The 17,053-nt window shown below is 36.9% G+C and overlaps 1 protein-coding gene across 1 annotated transcript in view; it reads left to right on the plus strand.

The window, feature by feature from the left end:
• The window catches only part of ANO2 (anoctamin 2, calcium activated chloride channel), a 188,908-nt gene that overhangs the window by 34,155 nt on the left and 137,700 nt on the right, over positions 1-17,053 (plus strand). The window contains exons 5-10 of the mRNA XM_010575440.1: positions 3,866-4,017; positions 5,263-5,317; positions 6,223-6,271; positions 9,521-9,576; positions 9,824-9,865; positions 15,455-15,519. Coding sequence (XP_010573742.1) covers positions 3,866-4,017; positions 5,263-5,317; positions 6,223-6,271; positions 9,521-9,576; positions 9,824-9,865; positions 15,455-15,519 — 419 coding nt within the window. The remainder of the gene's footprint in view (positions 1-3,865; positions 4,018-5,262; positions 5,318-6,222; positions 6,272-9,520; positions 9,577-9,823; positions 9,866-15,454; positions 15,520-17,053) is intronic.

Consider the following 17,053-nt stretch of genomic DNA (forward strand, 5'->3'; position numbering starts at 1 on the left):
GAAACTGCCACAGAACTGACATTTATTGAATAGTATGACAAATATTCGAAGAGTAAGTGAACATGTAGTCATTGATTAGGCAGTTATGAAAACAGTGTTCAGGTTTGTACTTGTAATTTATTTTGGTGTATAGAAGACAACAAAATGAAATATGTCTACCAACAAGGAAACCAGATCTCAATTTTCCTGAAAATTCACCCTAGGGTAATAAGTTGTTTTGTATAACTTAAAAGTGATACAACATATGTAAGGAGAAGATTGCTGACAACTCTTGTTGACTACATTATTTTTCTATTATGTCAACTGCAGAAATGGAGTACTACCAGTGCACTACCAGAGAGCAAGCATGACAGGAAATCTATGTTCATGTCTTACTTTCTTTTGCAATTAAAGACAGTTGGAAGTGGAATTTCCTGTGAAGAAAACAAAAAAATGCTTTGAAAAACTGAAATCTTTTATTTTGAGGATTTGGCACTACAAACTGAAAAATTCAGCCAGTACCCACTAAAGAGAAAATTCTATTTTTGTTCAGAGAGACAAAAGGTTATTTTCAAGGCACATTATGTACTTTCTGTGACACTATTCTTATTTATTCAAACATCTAATGAAACCATATAGAAGGCATTTTCATGGAAAGTATTTATCTACCTCTAAACATGATGAATTGGTTGCAAAAAATTTTCTTTCAAATGTTCAGTCTTAAATCATCTTTCAGGACAAATGACATGCTGGGAAAAGATACTTTTTGAGCAATTTTAACTCTATGTATACTTCTGGATATGACAATACAGTTATTTTTGATGAGTGAGAATGGGCCACACTCAAATATAAGTATGACAAACAAACAGTGTGAGAAAAAACAGGACCAGCTGAAAGCATTGGTCCATTCCCAGAGCTATGATGTCTCTGGTGTTAGTGAGATTTGGTGGAACGAGTCCCATGACTGGACTGCTGGGATGGAGGGCTGTAGGCTCTTCAGGAGGGATAGGCAAGGCAGGTGAGACGGAGGAGTTGTACTGTAAGTAAGGGAGAAGTTTGGCTGTGCAGCCCTTGCAGTTAGGGATGATATGGTTGAGAGCCTCTGGGTGAGGATTAGGGGGATGGAAAACAAAGCAGATGTCATTGTGGGTGTCTGCTATTGATTGCCCAGCCAGGATGATGGGACTGATGAATTACTCTATAGGCAATTAGGAGAAATTTCTGGATCGGTAGCGCTTGTCCTTATGGGAGACTTCACTTCCCAGACATTAAGTGGGAATACCATGCTGTGACAAGCGAGAAATTCCTGAAGTGTGTTGAAGATAATATCTTGTCATACATATTCAGTGAGCCAACTAGGAAAGATGCCCTCCTAAGAAAGATGCCTATTTGTGAATAGAGAAGGACTTGTGGGAGATGTGATGGCAGGTGGCTGTCTTGGCCACAGTGATCACAAAATGATTGAGTTCAAAATTTTCATTGTAATGAGAAAAAAGGTCAGCAGAGTTGTTACTCTAAATTTCAAGAGAGCAAACTTTAAGCTACTCAGGGAGCTAGTTAGCAGTGTCCCCTGGGAATCTGCTTTTGAGGGCTTAGGAGTCCATGAGTGCTGGTCAGTTTTTAAGAACCATCTTTTAAAAGCACAGGAGGAGGCAATTGCAGTGTGTTGTAAGTCAAGCAAGTGGGGCAGAAGACTGGCTTGGCTGAACAGGGAACTCCTCATGGGGGTCAAGAAGAAAAAGAAATTGTACTGTCTCTGGAAGCAAGGTCAGACTTCGCAGGAAAACTACAGAGCTGTGGTTTGCATGTTCAGGGAGCAAAGAAAAAAGGCCAAAGCTCATCTGGAGTTGAAACTGGCCAGTGTTGTGTCAGACAATAAAAAGTCTTTTTAAAGTATGTTAATAGAAAGAGGAGGTCTAAGGAAAATATTGGACCAATACTTGTTGAAAATGGTCACCTGACAAATAGGGATGGAGAAAAAGTGGAGGCCTTCAATGCTTGTTTTTGTCTCAGTCTTTAATATTAATGATAGACCTTGGGCTGCCTGGTCCTCTGAGTTGGAGGACCACAACTGTGGGAACAGTTTGTGGACACTGAATTTGTAAGGGACTATCTGTATCAGCTGAAAGTTCCTAAGTCCATGGGGCCTTATGGGATTCATCTCAGAGTACTGAAGGAGTTAGCAGATGTTACAGCAGCACCCCTTTCAATCATCTGCCAAAGGTCTTGGGAGTCTGGGGAGGTCCCCGCTGACTGGAAGCTAGTCAGTGTTATTATAATTTACAGGAAGGGTTAGAGGGAAGACCCAGGAAACTACAGACCTGTTAATCTAACCTCAGTACCTGGAACAATTATAGAGAAGACCATACTGGGTGCTATTGAAAGGCATCTGAAGGGCAATGCAATCGTCAGGCACAATTAATATGGTTTCATGAAGGGAAAGTCCTGTCTAACTAATTTTATATCCTTCTGTGATAAGGTTTCCTACCTAGTGGATGATGGGAAGGCGGTAGGTGTCATTTTTTCTGAATTTCAATAAAGGTTTTGATAGTGCCCCTCATAGTATCCTTCTGGACAAGTTGTCCAACTGTGAGATGAGCAGGTACATGGTGTGCTGGGTGAACTGGTTGAACAGCAGGACTCAAAGGGTTGGAGCGAGTGGGGCTGTGTTTGGCTGGTGACCAGTCACCAGCAGTGTTCCTCAGGGCTCAATTTTATGGTGAGATTTGTTCAATATATTTATCAATGATCTGGATGCAGGAGTTGAATTCACCATTAGCAAGTTTGCTGGCGATACTAACCTGGAGGTGCTGTTGACTCTCTGGAGGGACAAGAGGCCTTGCAGAGGGATCTAGATAGATTGGAGCATTGGGTTATGATTAATGGAATGAAATTCAACATGAACAAACGCTGGATTCTGCCCCTGGGTTGGAGTAACATTGGTCCCAAGTATAAATTGGGAGCGGGGTGGCTGGCGAGCAGCCCTGAAGAAAGGGGTCTGGGGGTCTGGTCGGCAGCAGGCTCAGTGTGAGCCAGCGGTGCGTGCCCTGGCAGCCGAGAGGGCAAACCCCATCCTGGGGGGATCCAACACAGCCTGACCAGCCGGTCAAAAGAGGGGATGGATGATCCCGCTGTATTCAGCGTCGGTGCGGCCCCACCTGGAGTACTGTGCGCAGTTCTGGGCCCCACCATGTCAGAAGGATGTGAAGGTCCTTGAATGCGTCCAGAGGAGGGCACCCAACCTGGTGACGGGGCTGGAAGGAACATCCTATGAGGAGGACATAAACTCCTGTTTGGTCAGGTTGTCTGTGTTTCAGGAAAAAATACCTTCATATCTCTGAGAAGCTCCCTAGCACTTCACATCAATCTGAATCAGCAAAAGCTAGGTCCTTGCTCTTAAAACTGCCACATAGCCATAAGCCTGGCATCCTCGCTTCTAATGGCATGTGTTCATGTGCTCTTAGACCATACTAGCAAGTATTAGCTAGGAATAATTTATTCTGCTGGGAGCAGTATAATTGGCAGCAGGTAAAGGCCCTTCCTGCTTTGTCTGCTTCCTTTATTCCCAGTTACAAAGTCAAAATAATTACTCTGCCTTTCCATCATCTCCCTGCAGGTCCTAGTTTAGTTAATAAAGATGTTTCTTGTATTAACAATTCTGCACTGAGTTTTCTTCTGGAATTAGCCTGTTAAGGACAAGAACTTTTTGGAATTGAAACCCTTACAGATTCACATGTGTGCTGTTTTATGGGAATATATCTTCAGAGAAGGCACTCATTTTAATTACAGATTTAAACATACGTGTATAGCAAAATCTATCTTTTTTTTTTTAAGTTTAGTGCATTTTTGAAGTGACATGCTAATGTACAATATTTTATTTACTCAGATGTATGAAATCACAGAAGAAGGGGGAATACTCAAAAAGTTAAATGAAATATGGTGCAAAGTGACTGAACCTCTGCAACCCCAGGTGCCACAACAAGAAAATACCAACATGAAAAGCCTGTCCTACCCTTTTTCCAGAGAGAAAATATATTTGTGAGTACTTTAAATTGTGTTGAGCAATTTAGAAAGCTATAACTTATCTTTTTATATGTTGTCATTTTTTCTACCAGTATTTCAGTCAAAATTCAGAAATTCATTGAGTATTTCTGGAAATCCTGTGGAAATATCCAAGTTGTCACATTATTCCTGGATAGTACTTCCAAGTGATAAAAGCATATGTCTACATAAAACTAAATTTATTGAAGGCCAAGTAAATAGAACTAAAGTAAATGAACATGCGTTGGCACTGAGTTCAGTTTCAGTGGATTAACAGAAATCTAAGTTGCAGAGACTTTCTGCCAGTGTTCTACTTCCTTCTGCTGGATAAGGCACTGGCAGCAGTGCACCAAATAAAATATCTATGTTTTTAGCTTGAACTGTAAAAATCCTACCACCAGATTCCTGATCGTTTGGTTAAGGGCATTACTGCCTGTTTTGAAAAAAGAAAGAACTAGTAGAGAACTGATAATATTTTTCCTTTTGATAGATTTATTATAGTAATTAAAACTTGCCTAATAATATGCGGATAAGGAATTCTTGACACCTGGCCTTTCACTCAGAATAATACTGGGCCCAGTTTGACATTAAACACTCCTTTTTTTCCTCATGGGTGTCTCCTTGTATTTATGGCTGATAAATAAAATTCAGTAATAAATATAATGACCCACCATATCATTTATTGTCCTCTCTGACAATTTTAATTAATACTGAATACAAGTCAAATTGATGGAGGGGAATAAACTGGGAATTTCACATATGATGTTTTTAAGGTTTAAAGGAATGCATAATTCCAATGGAATGGTTATTTGAAAGCAAGTGAAATGTTGACTGGTTAGTTGTCTGGGAAAGAGCAATGAACATCTGCATTAGGCTAGTTGAAACCTAATAACAACCTCAGAATCTTAGAGTGCTGAGGGTATGTTATAAGGAAAAGATTAAAAGGTCATCTTGTGTAAACAATAGAGAGGCTCTCCTTACTCAAAAGGCATTTTATGTTAGTTAATATTTTTCCATTTTTATGCCCACCATCATTGCAATCCAGGTAGAACTCTGAATGACTAGGTCTTAAATAGCAGAGTCTATTATGCTGTACTATTTCATCTATATTTCCTTTAAACATCTGATTTTCTTACTTGCTGTGGTTTCTAATGAATTCTGAATCAGAATCTTATATGTTGTCTTACTTATTACTACCATGTCTGAAAACATAACGGATTTTTTTTTCTCTCAACATTTTAGGTATAACATTAAAGACAAAGACACCTTTTTTGACAATGCTACCCGCAGCCGAATAGTAAGTAAACAAAAGTAACATATCATTGACTTCTTGTGCTGAATGGCATTTGCTTTAATACTGAGTGTTGTTGACTACTTTGCTAATTTCATCAGTTTCTGCAGTTCTCTGTTGCTGCAAAACACTAAGCAGTTATAAATATGTAAGAAATACCTTTCTGGCCCTCCCCAGTGGTCCAGGAGTAGGAGATATTATGTAGGGAAACACTGCTACTGTCTCCTCTCCATTGTTCAAAGTTGTTATTAAGCCCTGCTTCCTAATATTTAATGAGATTTATTCCATAAAAGGACGTCCTCTACAGTTCTATAGTAACTTCCTAGCTCCAGCAGTCTTTGGCGAGAAACCTTGTATCATGTTCCTGAGATCCTGCTAGGTCTCCAGCAGGCTGGTGAGGCAAGATTTCTCTTCACATATGCAATGCCAACTCATCCCTAACATAATCTGTTTCCTGAGGAATAAAATGTTCATCCATACACACTTGGATTTCATAGATAGAGCATACTTACTGATCACTTTACGTGCATCTTGAGGTTTTACTTTCAAACGTGAAAGTGAAATGTTTTTTTAAGAAGTTGGATTTTCTTGTGATTTTCTTTAGTGTAAAATTCTCATTCTACCTGAAGTCCTTATATTTCATCTAGTTTTATAAGGATGTGAGACAGCAGGATTTAGTGTACAAATGTTAGGGCAGATAATCTACTAGTAAGACTTACCATAGCATTGTTAAGTGTTAACTAGTGGCCTCAATCATGCATTTATATATGAGTGACGTGTATGATGTAAACGTATGTGCAAATGAACTCTACAGAAGCAACTTATTTTAAAGTTTTGTTTTATTGCTAGCTCCATAATTAAAATAATGCTAAAAGATGATTTGTGTGTTGTATCACTGTTCTTTTCCACAGGTACGTGAAATTTTGAAGCGCACGTCTACAAAGGCCAGAAACAGCATGGGTAAGAAGGAGGGAAGATAATTATATATGTTGTTTTGAAAGGAATTGTTTAAGTATCTCACGGAATATTTATTTTTCTAGCAGAACACAAAAGTATGCTGGCACATTTTCACAAAAAATAGATTGAAACAAATGCTTTGTCTGAGGATTAAAATCAGAATTCTGGTCCATGGTTTGGATAGGACATTGTAATGGAAGCTTGTTTTTCATTTCTACAGGTGTAGGATCTGGCACATAACTTGCATTTCTTGAGTTGTTATAAAATTGGATTTGATTATTATATGATCTGCTTTTGAAAATTCAGATGTCATCTACAATATGTTGTATTATTTCTCCCAGGAGCGGATTTTTCTTGCCATTTCAATAGAATAATATATCTTTCCAGGTTATTTTTGTCACTGCAACTTTAAAAATTATGTCCATGAGCTACATAGTGAAAAATATGATTTAACAATGACTGTTTTGAAGATATTATGTGATACTTTTGGGGTAACCTTGAAATATTTGGAGCTTTTGTTTTCCTGAGGTTCAGAACATTTACAGATGTGCTTACTCTCTTTTCTCTACTCTTTTCTTTCATCCATTGTGATATGATGACACACATCTCCCTGGTGGCAAAGAAGTGCTCCTTGTCTGGCATGTTTTCTGGAAGTCTTTCTGTAAGCTTGTCCACTTATGTGCAGATCACAATGTCCTAGAAAAATGTACTTGCAAAGAAAATTGTGCTGTAGCAACAGATTCCTGCACAGTCTTGGTGTAACTTTGTGCTGCAGTAATAGATTTCTTTGGTATAGCAGCTGGAGTGGAAAAATAGATTAATTTAGGTTCCCCTAAAATAGAGATACTTTTTTTTCCAAATTATATAAAAAAAAAACCCTAAACAAAATACTTTCTCTTTTTCAACCAAAAATATTTGGCTTTGCCCAAGTACAAACATTTAAATTTATGATTATTACACTGTTTCCTTTAAAAAAAAGAAGAGATGTTTGAGAAAATGTTAGGCATTCTTAATTTCTAAAACATTACTCAGCTGGTGTGTGTTTTGTTCACTGTTTGCTCGTTGTTCTATGTTTTGATCTGCTCAAAGGCTCTGGTGGGGCAGTAGAGAGGAATGCTACCTTATTTTGCTGGATTGCTCCACTGGCATCCAGGGAACCCTCCTGGTGACTGGGGAGCCCATGCTTTCCCTGGGAGCTGTGGAGCCTGTGCAAGTAGATATTCTAGAGTGCAGGATTTTAGAGACAGGGCAGTGTAAGGTATATAAAACAAGAAGCTTGAAGTGCAGCAGGGACTTTAAGCCTGTTGACATAAAAGCCAGCCCCCAGAGCTGACACTTTGCCAAGGGATCCAGAGAGACTGCATAGAACCTGTTGAAACTTTTAAGATTTTTTTAAGTTGTTGGGCTGAGAGAAAGCTTGAAAGAAGCAATCAGTCCTACAAGGACACAGTAGGTAGGGAAAGAGCACTTTACCAATTTTTTTTTTTTTTCCTCTTAAAGTTTTCTCTTTTAATAACTTGTTCTGGTTTATAGTGTAATAAAAACCATCATTAGAGATCAAAGCACTAGTAGTGATTTTTCAGGCTTTTTTTTTTACTCTAAGGGGAAAATACAGGCTGATCCACTGCAAGGTCAGGTCAGCTCAAGATCCCATTTGACATGAAGCAAATATTTTAACCCTCCTGTCCTTCCCATCTTTCTGGCCCATAGCCAAAACATGTTTATGCATCACCTTTCACCTAAATATAATTGTTTCGGTCTTCTGAGATCCTCCCCGAAAAGTCCTATGCTTCATATGATGCTCAGGTTTTCCCATTTCACTGGGCTTAAAACCACTCATCATGAGTCATCCTTGGTTTATTCTGGGTTTTTTTTGTTTGTTTTTGTTTTTTTTTTCAAGATTCCATTGCTTATTTTGCACAAGAGGTAGGACAGTGATGTTGGAAGTACTTGTAGCAGTCTTTGGTTTTTATAAACATATGCTTCATAATATAATAGGAGGAAAATAACATTTCAAACACATTTGCTTATTGATTTTTACATCTGTGTAAGGCTGAATCTGATTCCACTTCTATGACATTAAACAAGGAAGGCATATTTTCTTCTAGCATAACTCTGAACTGTTGTAAACTTTCCAAATATGGAATGCTTTCAGTAGAAGACTTGACATTATCCAAACATGAAGATTTCCCAATTCTATTAATGCATGTGGTGGTATGGGTATTTGTGTTTGTACCAAGGAAGAAATGTATTGGAAACGTCTATCTAGCATCTCTGACCAGAGGGTTTTTCCCAAACATTTCAGAATGATAGTTGTGTAATTTGACTATGGAATTTTTTCATCCCTAAAGACAAGCTAGCTGGTTACTTTTTACTGGGTGTTGAAAACAAAGAGGTCTGGAGTAAACTACTAATCTTAGCTTTAATTGTAATCTTATGGAACAATTGTTTTTGCCTGCAGAGACTGAAGACAGAATGGCTATACGAGTCGCAGGTCTTGAGGGCTGGTAGTGGTGTTGTGTACATCTATAGGTGCTGGGGATTCAGTTGCTAAAGCCCTTGTAGTATGTGATCACTGTGATAGTGCCATGTCCCTGTATCTTCCTGTACCTTTCACCAGGCTTTCTGTCTGCAATCTTTAGGACCCAGCAGTTTTTGTCCTGGTGCATCCAGCTTTCCGGCATAACTGTGAATTTGGTGAGCACAAATTGATTTAACTCCTGCAAACAAAGCAGCATTGTTTCAAACTGAGAAGGATGGCGGTATCTATTGATATGAGGAAGGGTAGAAAACCCTTGCTTCAGTTAAAATCAGACCTGATCTAGTATTAGTTGACAGAGAGTAAGAGTAAGGGTTTCTTCAATCACAAACTTCTGTGAAAGTGTTTTTTTCCTTGTTTGGGTGTGTCAGTGGGGTTCCACGGTTCTGATCATTGTCAAGCTTGAAGAAGGACTTCCTCCTGCTTTCCTCCTCAGTCACATGCCTCTTTGCTATCAGGATGAGAAAGTGGTCAAAATAGTCTTTGTATCATACTAGTTCACTCAAGAAAAAGCACTATATGGAAATAAGCCTTCCTGTGAAAACATGTTTTCCATAGCCAGGTACTTCTGGGTTGGTATATACTCATCTTGACATGATTTTGAATATTTTTAGTAATACAGCCCTTTTGTAATGTCATGAAATGAAATCTGTAATAATCTTTTCTGTTTAGCTGTGCCTAGCTGTTGACCATCTTAATTTTTTTTCCTTTAGGTATTGGCACATTAATAGCAAACAATGTTTATGATGCAGCATACCCACTTCATGATGTATGTATATACTATTAAAAATGTAGTTCTCTGATGGTATCACTCAATAGTGCATAGACATTAACGTTTATTGCCTGTGACAATGAAAATATACTCTAAGCGTGTGATTCCAATATGAAAACTCTTACATAAGTACATTTCAAGTTGTGACCTAAAAGTAAAATCAAGAATGTAGGAACAGCTGAGCAATCATTTATTGAATTTTATCTGTTTTTACATCAGCTATTACATTACTTTCTTTCTCTAGGGTGAATATGAAGGCCAAAATGACGACATGAATGAAAGAAAGGTAAAATACATTGCAAAATTAGTTTTGTATTAGATTTGATGTGATAAATGTGAATTAATGTCCTAAATGTTATTGTAAAGCATTAGCCAGTGTTCAATCAAGTAAATGCTTTTACAAATGCACATATTTTTGCATTACTTACTTTCCTGTATTTCTGCATATAAAAAATTTTTCACAAGACTTTTTTTAAAGCCTTCTTATGAAGTATTTCAGTGAACTTAATTTGATATTTACATGTTAAAATGCTTCCAGTTTCCCTCTGCATGCACAGACAAGATTTTTCAACCTGTGAGGAAGCAAAAGTTGCTAAATAACTTATATGATTAGTTTTTTTCCGTAACTAGATGGTACTATAGAACAATAGTTACTAGAATACAACAAAGCTGTATTTTTTCATTTGATTGTGCATTCAATTAAATTATGTGCAATTTCCAAAAATCTGCTTCCAATTATTTTGTAAATAAAAAGTTTCTAGCTATCAAAAGACTTTTGAAAATGTATCATCCACCAACTGTCTGCACAAGAGAAATGGATGCATAATCAAAGACTTTGTGAATTCAGACTGGTTTTAATACTTATGCTTACTGTTAGAAATGAGCAAAACCTTTTAATTGCTGTAATCAGTTAAGATCCGTTCCATGTTGTTCTCTAATGTTTGCGCTTTTTTTGTGATATACGAACAATAGGATAGGAAATGAAGAGGGAAATTTGTGGGGAGAGAAAGGGGGGGAGGGAAGAATGAAAAAAAAGAGAATGTTTGGATGCCTAAAATATTTACTGTACTAGAAACTAAATTGCATATATACTTGGTGATTTGTAAATTATTTCATAGATGTTTTTAACTCTGTGGTATTACATGTTGGTATGTACCATCTGTTGCTTGAAGGAAAGGTAAGAAAATGCCATTAATTTGGCAAAACACAGTGTAGTTCTCAAGAGTGTAATTGCCACAAATGATGATTATTTAAGCATTTGAAGTGAAGACTGAGTTCATAGGTCATACAAATAAATTTGATTTCTCCAGTGCTGGTTTAGAAAAAATTTGAAAATATAATCTTTGTAGTTTTTGGTAAATAGTGTTAACATTTAGCCACTAGATGTCTTCATGTGCCGTATACAATTTAAATTAGTAGATGAACCTTGGTAAGCAAAAGACACAAAGTTGGAAAACAAACTATAATGAAGCTTGTATATTTATGTCTGTTATTTCAAACTTTTTGTTCATGAAGAAATTGTCTACTCTGCCCTTGCAGAATTTTCTCTGAGTAAGTTGTAATAGTGATACAGTAATGGACTCGGAAAGTCAGCTACGTAGTTTACTGACTTACAAGGTTAGCAAAATCTTTAAAGAAGGGTACATGAACATTAGTCAACGGAGGAAGATTGGGTACTGTGGAATAGGGGGGAAGAGGGCCTAAAAGGACTAGTGTCTGGAAAAATATTCACCCTACTAGCTGTATTTTGTGCTGCCTTCTTTTTATTCTGCCTATTAGGCTCAGTTATGAAGTGTTAAGTATTAAAAACATAAAAGCTTCTTTCCAGAAATACTTCATTGATTATTCACATATGTCTCTGCTGCCTAGCCATTGAATCTGCTGTAGTATTTCTATGCATAACATCATCTGTTTTCTATCTGAATCTAATAGTCTCAGTGTTTAATTTCCTGAAAAGCCCTGATCAGGTTTAAAGGAAAGGGGGGCATTTTTGAAATTTTTTTTTCTCTGCCCCTTTTTATTTTGTCCGTTTTAACTTATCTGTGACTTCCATTTCAATTGTCTGTTGTATAAGCCCCCAAAATAATGAACTGAGCCCGTCTGGGACACTTATGCCAATAAGGCAGCACAAGTAATTAAGGTTTATGTACCAGTTCATAATATAAAAGGTTAATCCTTATTAGCCCTCTTCAGGACTTCCTTGGAGAAAATGCACGGTGAAACAACGCTTTTGTCACATCCTATGAGAATTAGAAATCTGCAGTCAATGAAACCCACTCTTTTCCTAAGACTGTTGGTTGGAGTAAAGGAATTTCCCTGTTTTAGTGTGATTTCTGCTCTAGAAAAAAATCTTTTTAAGAAAGCTATTGCACAGCAGCATGGTATATTTGCCATGAATATAAACACTGACTTGGTCATCTTTAAGCTTCTAGCCCACTGGCAACTTGTAACCCTTCATTGCTAGCAGTATGTTTGACATTGAGAAATACATGAAGGCTCTGTTACCTATCTGGGAAATACACTGTTATATACTACAACAACATCCCTAGAATATTAGAAGCAGATTGGAAAGTGTTATTATAAACTTATAGAAAATATTGCTTTTAAATGACGCTGATAAAATACAATAAACTGTACTACAAAACTCTTCCTAGAATTCCTTTCAATTTAATAAATGTCATGAAAGGAAGCACATTCCAGCTTCCAGATTAAGCTTAATCTTGTAAAATTGCAGCGTTGGGACTGAGGTTTAGTGTGGACAACACACGTGAATGGAAAACATTCATTCCACAAACTCACCTTCAGTGCTATGGCTTTTGGAATCAGAATAACCTGTGTCATTCTGTAGTCTGACATAATGCATAGCAACCTGTTCCTCAATGGACTGCAATTTTAGAAAGACCTTTCTTTTTGCTCTTCAAATTCCATTCTGGAGCTATGTTCAAAACAGCTTTTAAGTAGTTTTAAGAATTTAATAGCATTAACTTTCTTGGTTTGTATATTTCAGTGAATGCATCTATTAGTATCATTATTTACGGAAATAAATAAAATTGTAGGTAATGTTGTAGGGTAATGGCAAGGGGTGATTTTGAATAGGTAACCACAAGTATTCATATGAAAATATCAATATGGCAGCCAGGGCAATCCTCTTCAACTCCTGTTGAAGCCAAAGAAAATCAAACCCCTCATTTCTTTCCACAAGCACAAAGCATTTTGCAAGACTGTGCTCTGTAAGAGCAATATTCTAAAGCCAAGACTCCACACTCCTTGAATCTCATTGCCGAATTCCCAATTGCTTCAACAGTGTAGGGTTTACTCCCTGATCTATGAACAGAAAATACTTTATGCTGTATCTTTAATGAGTATGCAATAACATAGCTGTTCACTTAAATGGTTGCAAGCCAGTTACCATATTCTGAACAATAACACTTCATCGGGTGCATGTTGCAGAATCCAGGTCTTAATTGCTCACTTGATATTAATTTAGTTCTTTCACATAGCATCTGCAGGAGGAGAGGCATTATAAACAGTAGAAAAATGTGATTGGAAAACCACAAAATATGTCAAGATAAGTCTGCAGTTACAGCATCTGAAATTTCCCCACACTTAGTTTAATTGTGCTGTTAACTTCATAAGATGGTGTAGCGTGCTGCTAGCTGTCAAAATGGACCATCTGACAGATGCAACTACTGACGACTGCAAAAACTATATGTACATTGTTACTAACATCTTCTCCAGCTCTTGCATACTTGCATAACTCCACTGTGCAATAATCTGTTATTTACTGGGAAAAAAGCGCCATGCTTAATAAGCATCTATTTTGCAGATAGAACTTAAGAGTTTGCAATCTAGTCTGCAAATAAGCTGATGATTTCCACATATTACACATTTTGAAAAAAACCTATGCCTTACTGTTCTAAAATTACTGATTTTGACTATCTTTGGAGTTCCTTTTTTTCTGTTAAAGAAAAAAAAGTAAACAAATATTTAATTTAACTTCTCTGCAGAATATCCTCTGTATGTACCTGGTTGTGTATTCGTGTGCATGCGTTTCTCAGTTTGTGTCTTCCTCCCCAGCAGATTTAAAACTTATTGTCCAATCCTAGCCAAACTTTACAGAAGAATAGAAGTCTCCAAGGTATTAACCCAGCAATTACGTTGCTTCACATTAACTACAATTTCCCTGAGAGAGGTGAGGGACAGTCAGTTAGTGCTCACAGCAAGGGAGGAACTGAAGTATGAGGTCATCTCTTGGAGCCAGTGGATGTTCCACACAGAAGCTCGTTCTCTAAGCACAGTTTCGTCACTACTCCAGTTTTGCTAGGAATGACGTGGTGCCTAATTTTAAAGGAGCTGACCTCACCTCTTACATGCTGCTCTTTTTCTGGACCCCCTCCACTTCTTTTTTGAAAAGAGGGGCAAAAGGCTTGACACCTGTCTTTTTGGATGATACAGATTTATAATCTATAAATAGTGATGAGGTTAATTTAGTTTCATTTATCATCATATTCTAGTTATTTGTTTATTATTTTTTGATGCGCTCTGTACTTCAAGAAATAGTTTTCAATGAGCATGTTGTCTTAAACTGTCTACAGTCCTTTCATAGCGTGAAACTGTGAAAGGAACATAAACAACTCAGGTGGTTCCACAGAAAAAGTGACTCTTTTGCATGGGACTGCCCTGATTTTTATTTTCCTCTGAAGATAAGATATGGTGAACAGCAATCTAACAAAAGATCATGCTGATGTTTCCTCTGAGCTTCCTTTGGTCCTCACATAATTCTGGAAAGCTTCATTTTTTAGTGTCCTTTCTGGATTATTAATAAATTCATACACAGTTATAAAATGTACGGCTATCAAATTAACTCTTTCACCAAATTGTAAATTGCATGGTAATTTCTATCCAGCAGCTGGCTTTTGTTTCACAACAGTGTGATGACTTTCACACCATAATTACCAGTTTCCTTTACAGCCTCTTGTAAAAGAGTGTCAGAGGTTTTTTTTTTCTTTTTGAAAGTTCAACAAAGTTGTGTCACATCGCAGCAATATAAGGGGGAACAAGGAAGACTATGATAGTCCCTTGCCTGTTGCAGTTGAGTGTATTGTGGTTAGTTTACCACAGGTCCAGAAATGTTTCCTTTTATCCCTGACTCTGTTCCTGCTGGTTTCCTCCCATTGTAAGAAGTTTCTGCAGGATCTGTGCCTTCCGTTGAGCTGTCTGTAAGCTGTGGGTGAATTTGCATTTCCAACAGTAAACCCGTGAACTTCTGTGTCCATGTGCAGCATGGGGAGAGAAGGGGCTTTTATATGGGCTCTACTGGGCATAGTAGCCGCAGGAGCTGAGCAGGAGAGCAGACTAGTTGTGACACAACTATTACCTCTTGGTATGTTTTCACATACCTGTTTACCAGTTTGGAACTCTTACCTCAGTTCACTTCACCTTGGACCTGGAAACACTGGTCATTACTTATCTATGGTGTGATTCCAGACATTAAATAAATTACATCATAGGAGAATTTCACTCTGTAAGGATTATTTCTAGCATCTTTCCAAAGATTTTCACAAGACTACAGCATCTTTTATTTTTCCTTTTGAGCCTTTCTATTTAACATCACTATCTAATAAATGTGGTGGGGAGGGGGTAGTTGTGTGGAGAAAGACGTGTTTACGCCATCCTCACATTGCTGGCTTGCTTGGAGTCTTCCATAACTGCCTGAAAAACGTACTTGGAAGTTTGGATTGAAGCATGGGAAACTGCTTTTTTTGGTACATATATTTTTAACTCTTAGAAGATGTTTGTAGAAGCAGATGGAACCACTTGTTTCTAGTTAATTTTCTGTTGTGTTTTTTGTTTTTTTTTATTTTTTTTTATTTAGTTGCTGTATCGAGAATGGGCAAGATATGGAGTATTTTACAAGTTTCAGCCTATTGACCTCATAAGGTAATACAGACTTGTATAAAACACTAAGGGACCTGGTTAGCTGATACAGATTAATTAAGTTCCTTCCAGTTACTTCAGCAAATGAAATCTTGGATTGATCAGAGCGTTAAAAATAATGCTCTCACTGTTTTTCTGGAGCTCTGATGATAGTTTACTGCAGCAAAAATACACTAAATAATAACATACCTTTGTTTTTGTATAGTGCTGGAATGTCATGCTTCAGATTTAAAAAACCCAAACATTAATTCTTTCAAAAAAGAGGAATTCTCATTTACATTGATGAATTTTTATTGGAGAGTATGGTCACAAAATCTGGTGAATAATCAGAAGCTGGTGTTCACATCATGAATCAGTGTGAAAGTATTTGACAGTTTTGAAATTGATTTGATTTTTTTACTCCTGGTTTTACAAGTTTTATTCATCTGAGCACATCCATATGTGTTCCCAGTGTTTTTTGTATACTTTGAATTTTGATGTTACAAACATAGAAGAAGTTGGGCTTAAAATAAGACAAAACAAAACAACCATGCTTTTTAAGGAATTTTGACAATATCTCTACAAGAAAGCCAAACCAAACAAAAACTTTTTTTGTTGTATGCTACAAATGCTGAATAAAGAAAAGGAAATGTTTGTGAAAACTGCTGGCTTGAAATATTACGTAAGTTATATCTAGGAATAAATGAACTGTGATATTAACAAACAAACAATAACAAAAAATCTGTTTCTGGTTAATTTGTATACAAAAGAAAGATGACATTTGTTAGCGATAATCTTTTGAATAATCAAACTCCAACTAGGTTTTAATATACGATCCGCCCCTACCTGCAAAAGCTGGTGTTAGTAATATGGATAATCAATAACCTTTGTAAAATGCATTTATTGTATTTTGAGTTAAAGTTGAAATACTGCATATAGTGTTTCAAAGACTTAACCACTAACTGTAACATGAGCAGAATTGCTCTTTATTGGGAGCGAGATGTTTCAAATTGGCAAATGGGAGGGACACCATCAAATCTTACTGAGGTTCTGCAAAGCTTTGAAATTTCCTCTTTTTTGCCTTAATGTTTTTGTGCAGGATTTATGTACTTTTTGAATACAAGTTATTCCAGGCCAGGCTACTGTATGGAATAGGTAAACTCAGAACAAGATTACAACACCTGGTATGTAGTTAGTAAATAGTACAAACGTTAAGTTAAACTGTGACTGGCAAGAGGAATTCTCAAGTTTTACCAGACCTGACAGATCAGCTGAATTAAAAATAGAGGTACATCTGCTTACACTCCATCCTCATTTGTATTTTGCTGTCTCCATTATAATGTTTCATTACACTGATATGATTTCATAGAAATTTTGTGGTTTAACCTTCTGTGAGAAAGAAAAAAAAGGACCAGACATGTGCAATTGATTCTCTGTTCTCAGAGATGATTGTGCTTGCTTTTATCTTCCATACTTTGCTTGACTACAAGTTTGACTGTTACCACTAAAATAAATGTGTTTTTTATTTTCTGGGTAATGTTAGAGCTTTAGAGTATAT

The sequence above is a fragment of the Haliaeetus leucocephalus genome, unplaced genomic scaffold (genome assembly GCF_000737465.1).
Source record: "Haliaeetus leucocephalus isolate CR32 unplaced genomic scaffold, Haliaeetus_leucocephalus-4.0 Scaffold473, whole genome shotgun sequence".
NCBI lineage: Eukaryota > Metazoa > Chordata > Aves > Accipitriformes > Accipitridae > Haliaeetus > Haliaeetus leucocephalus.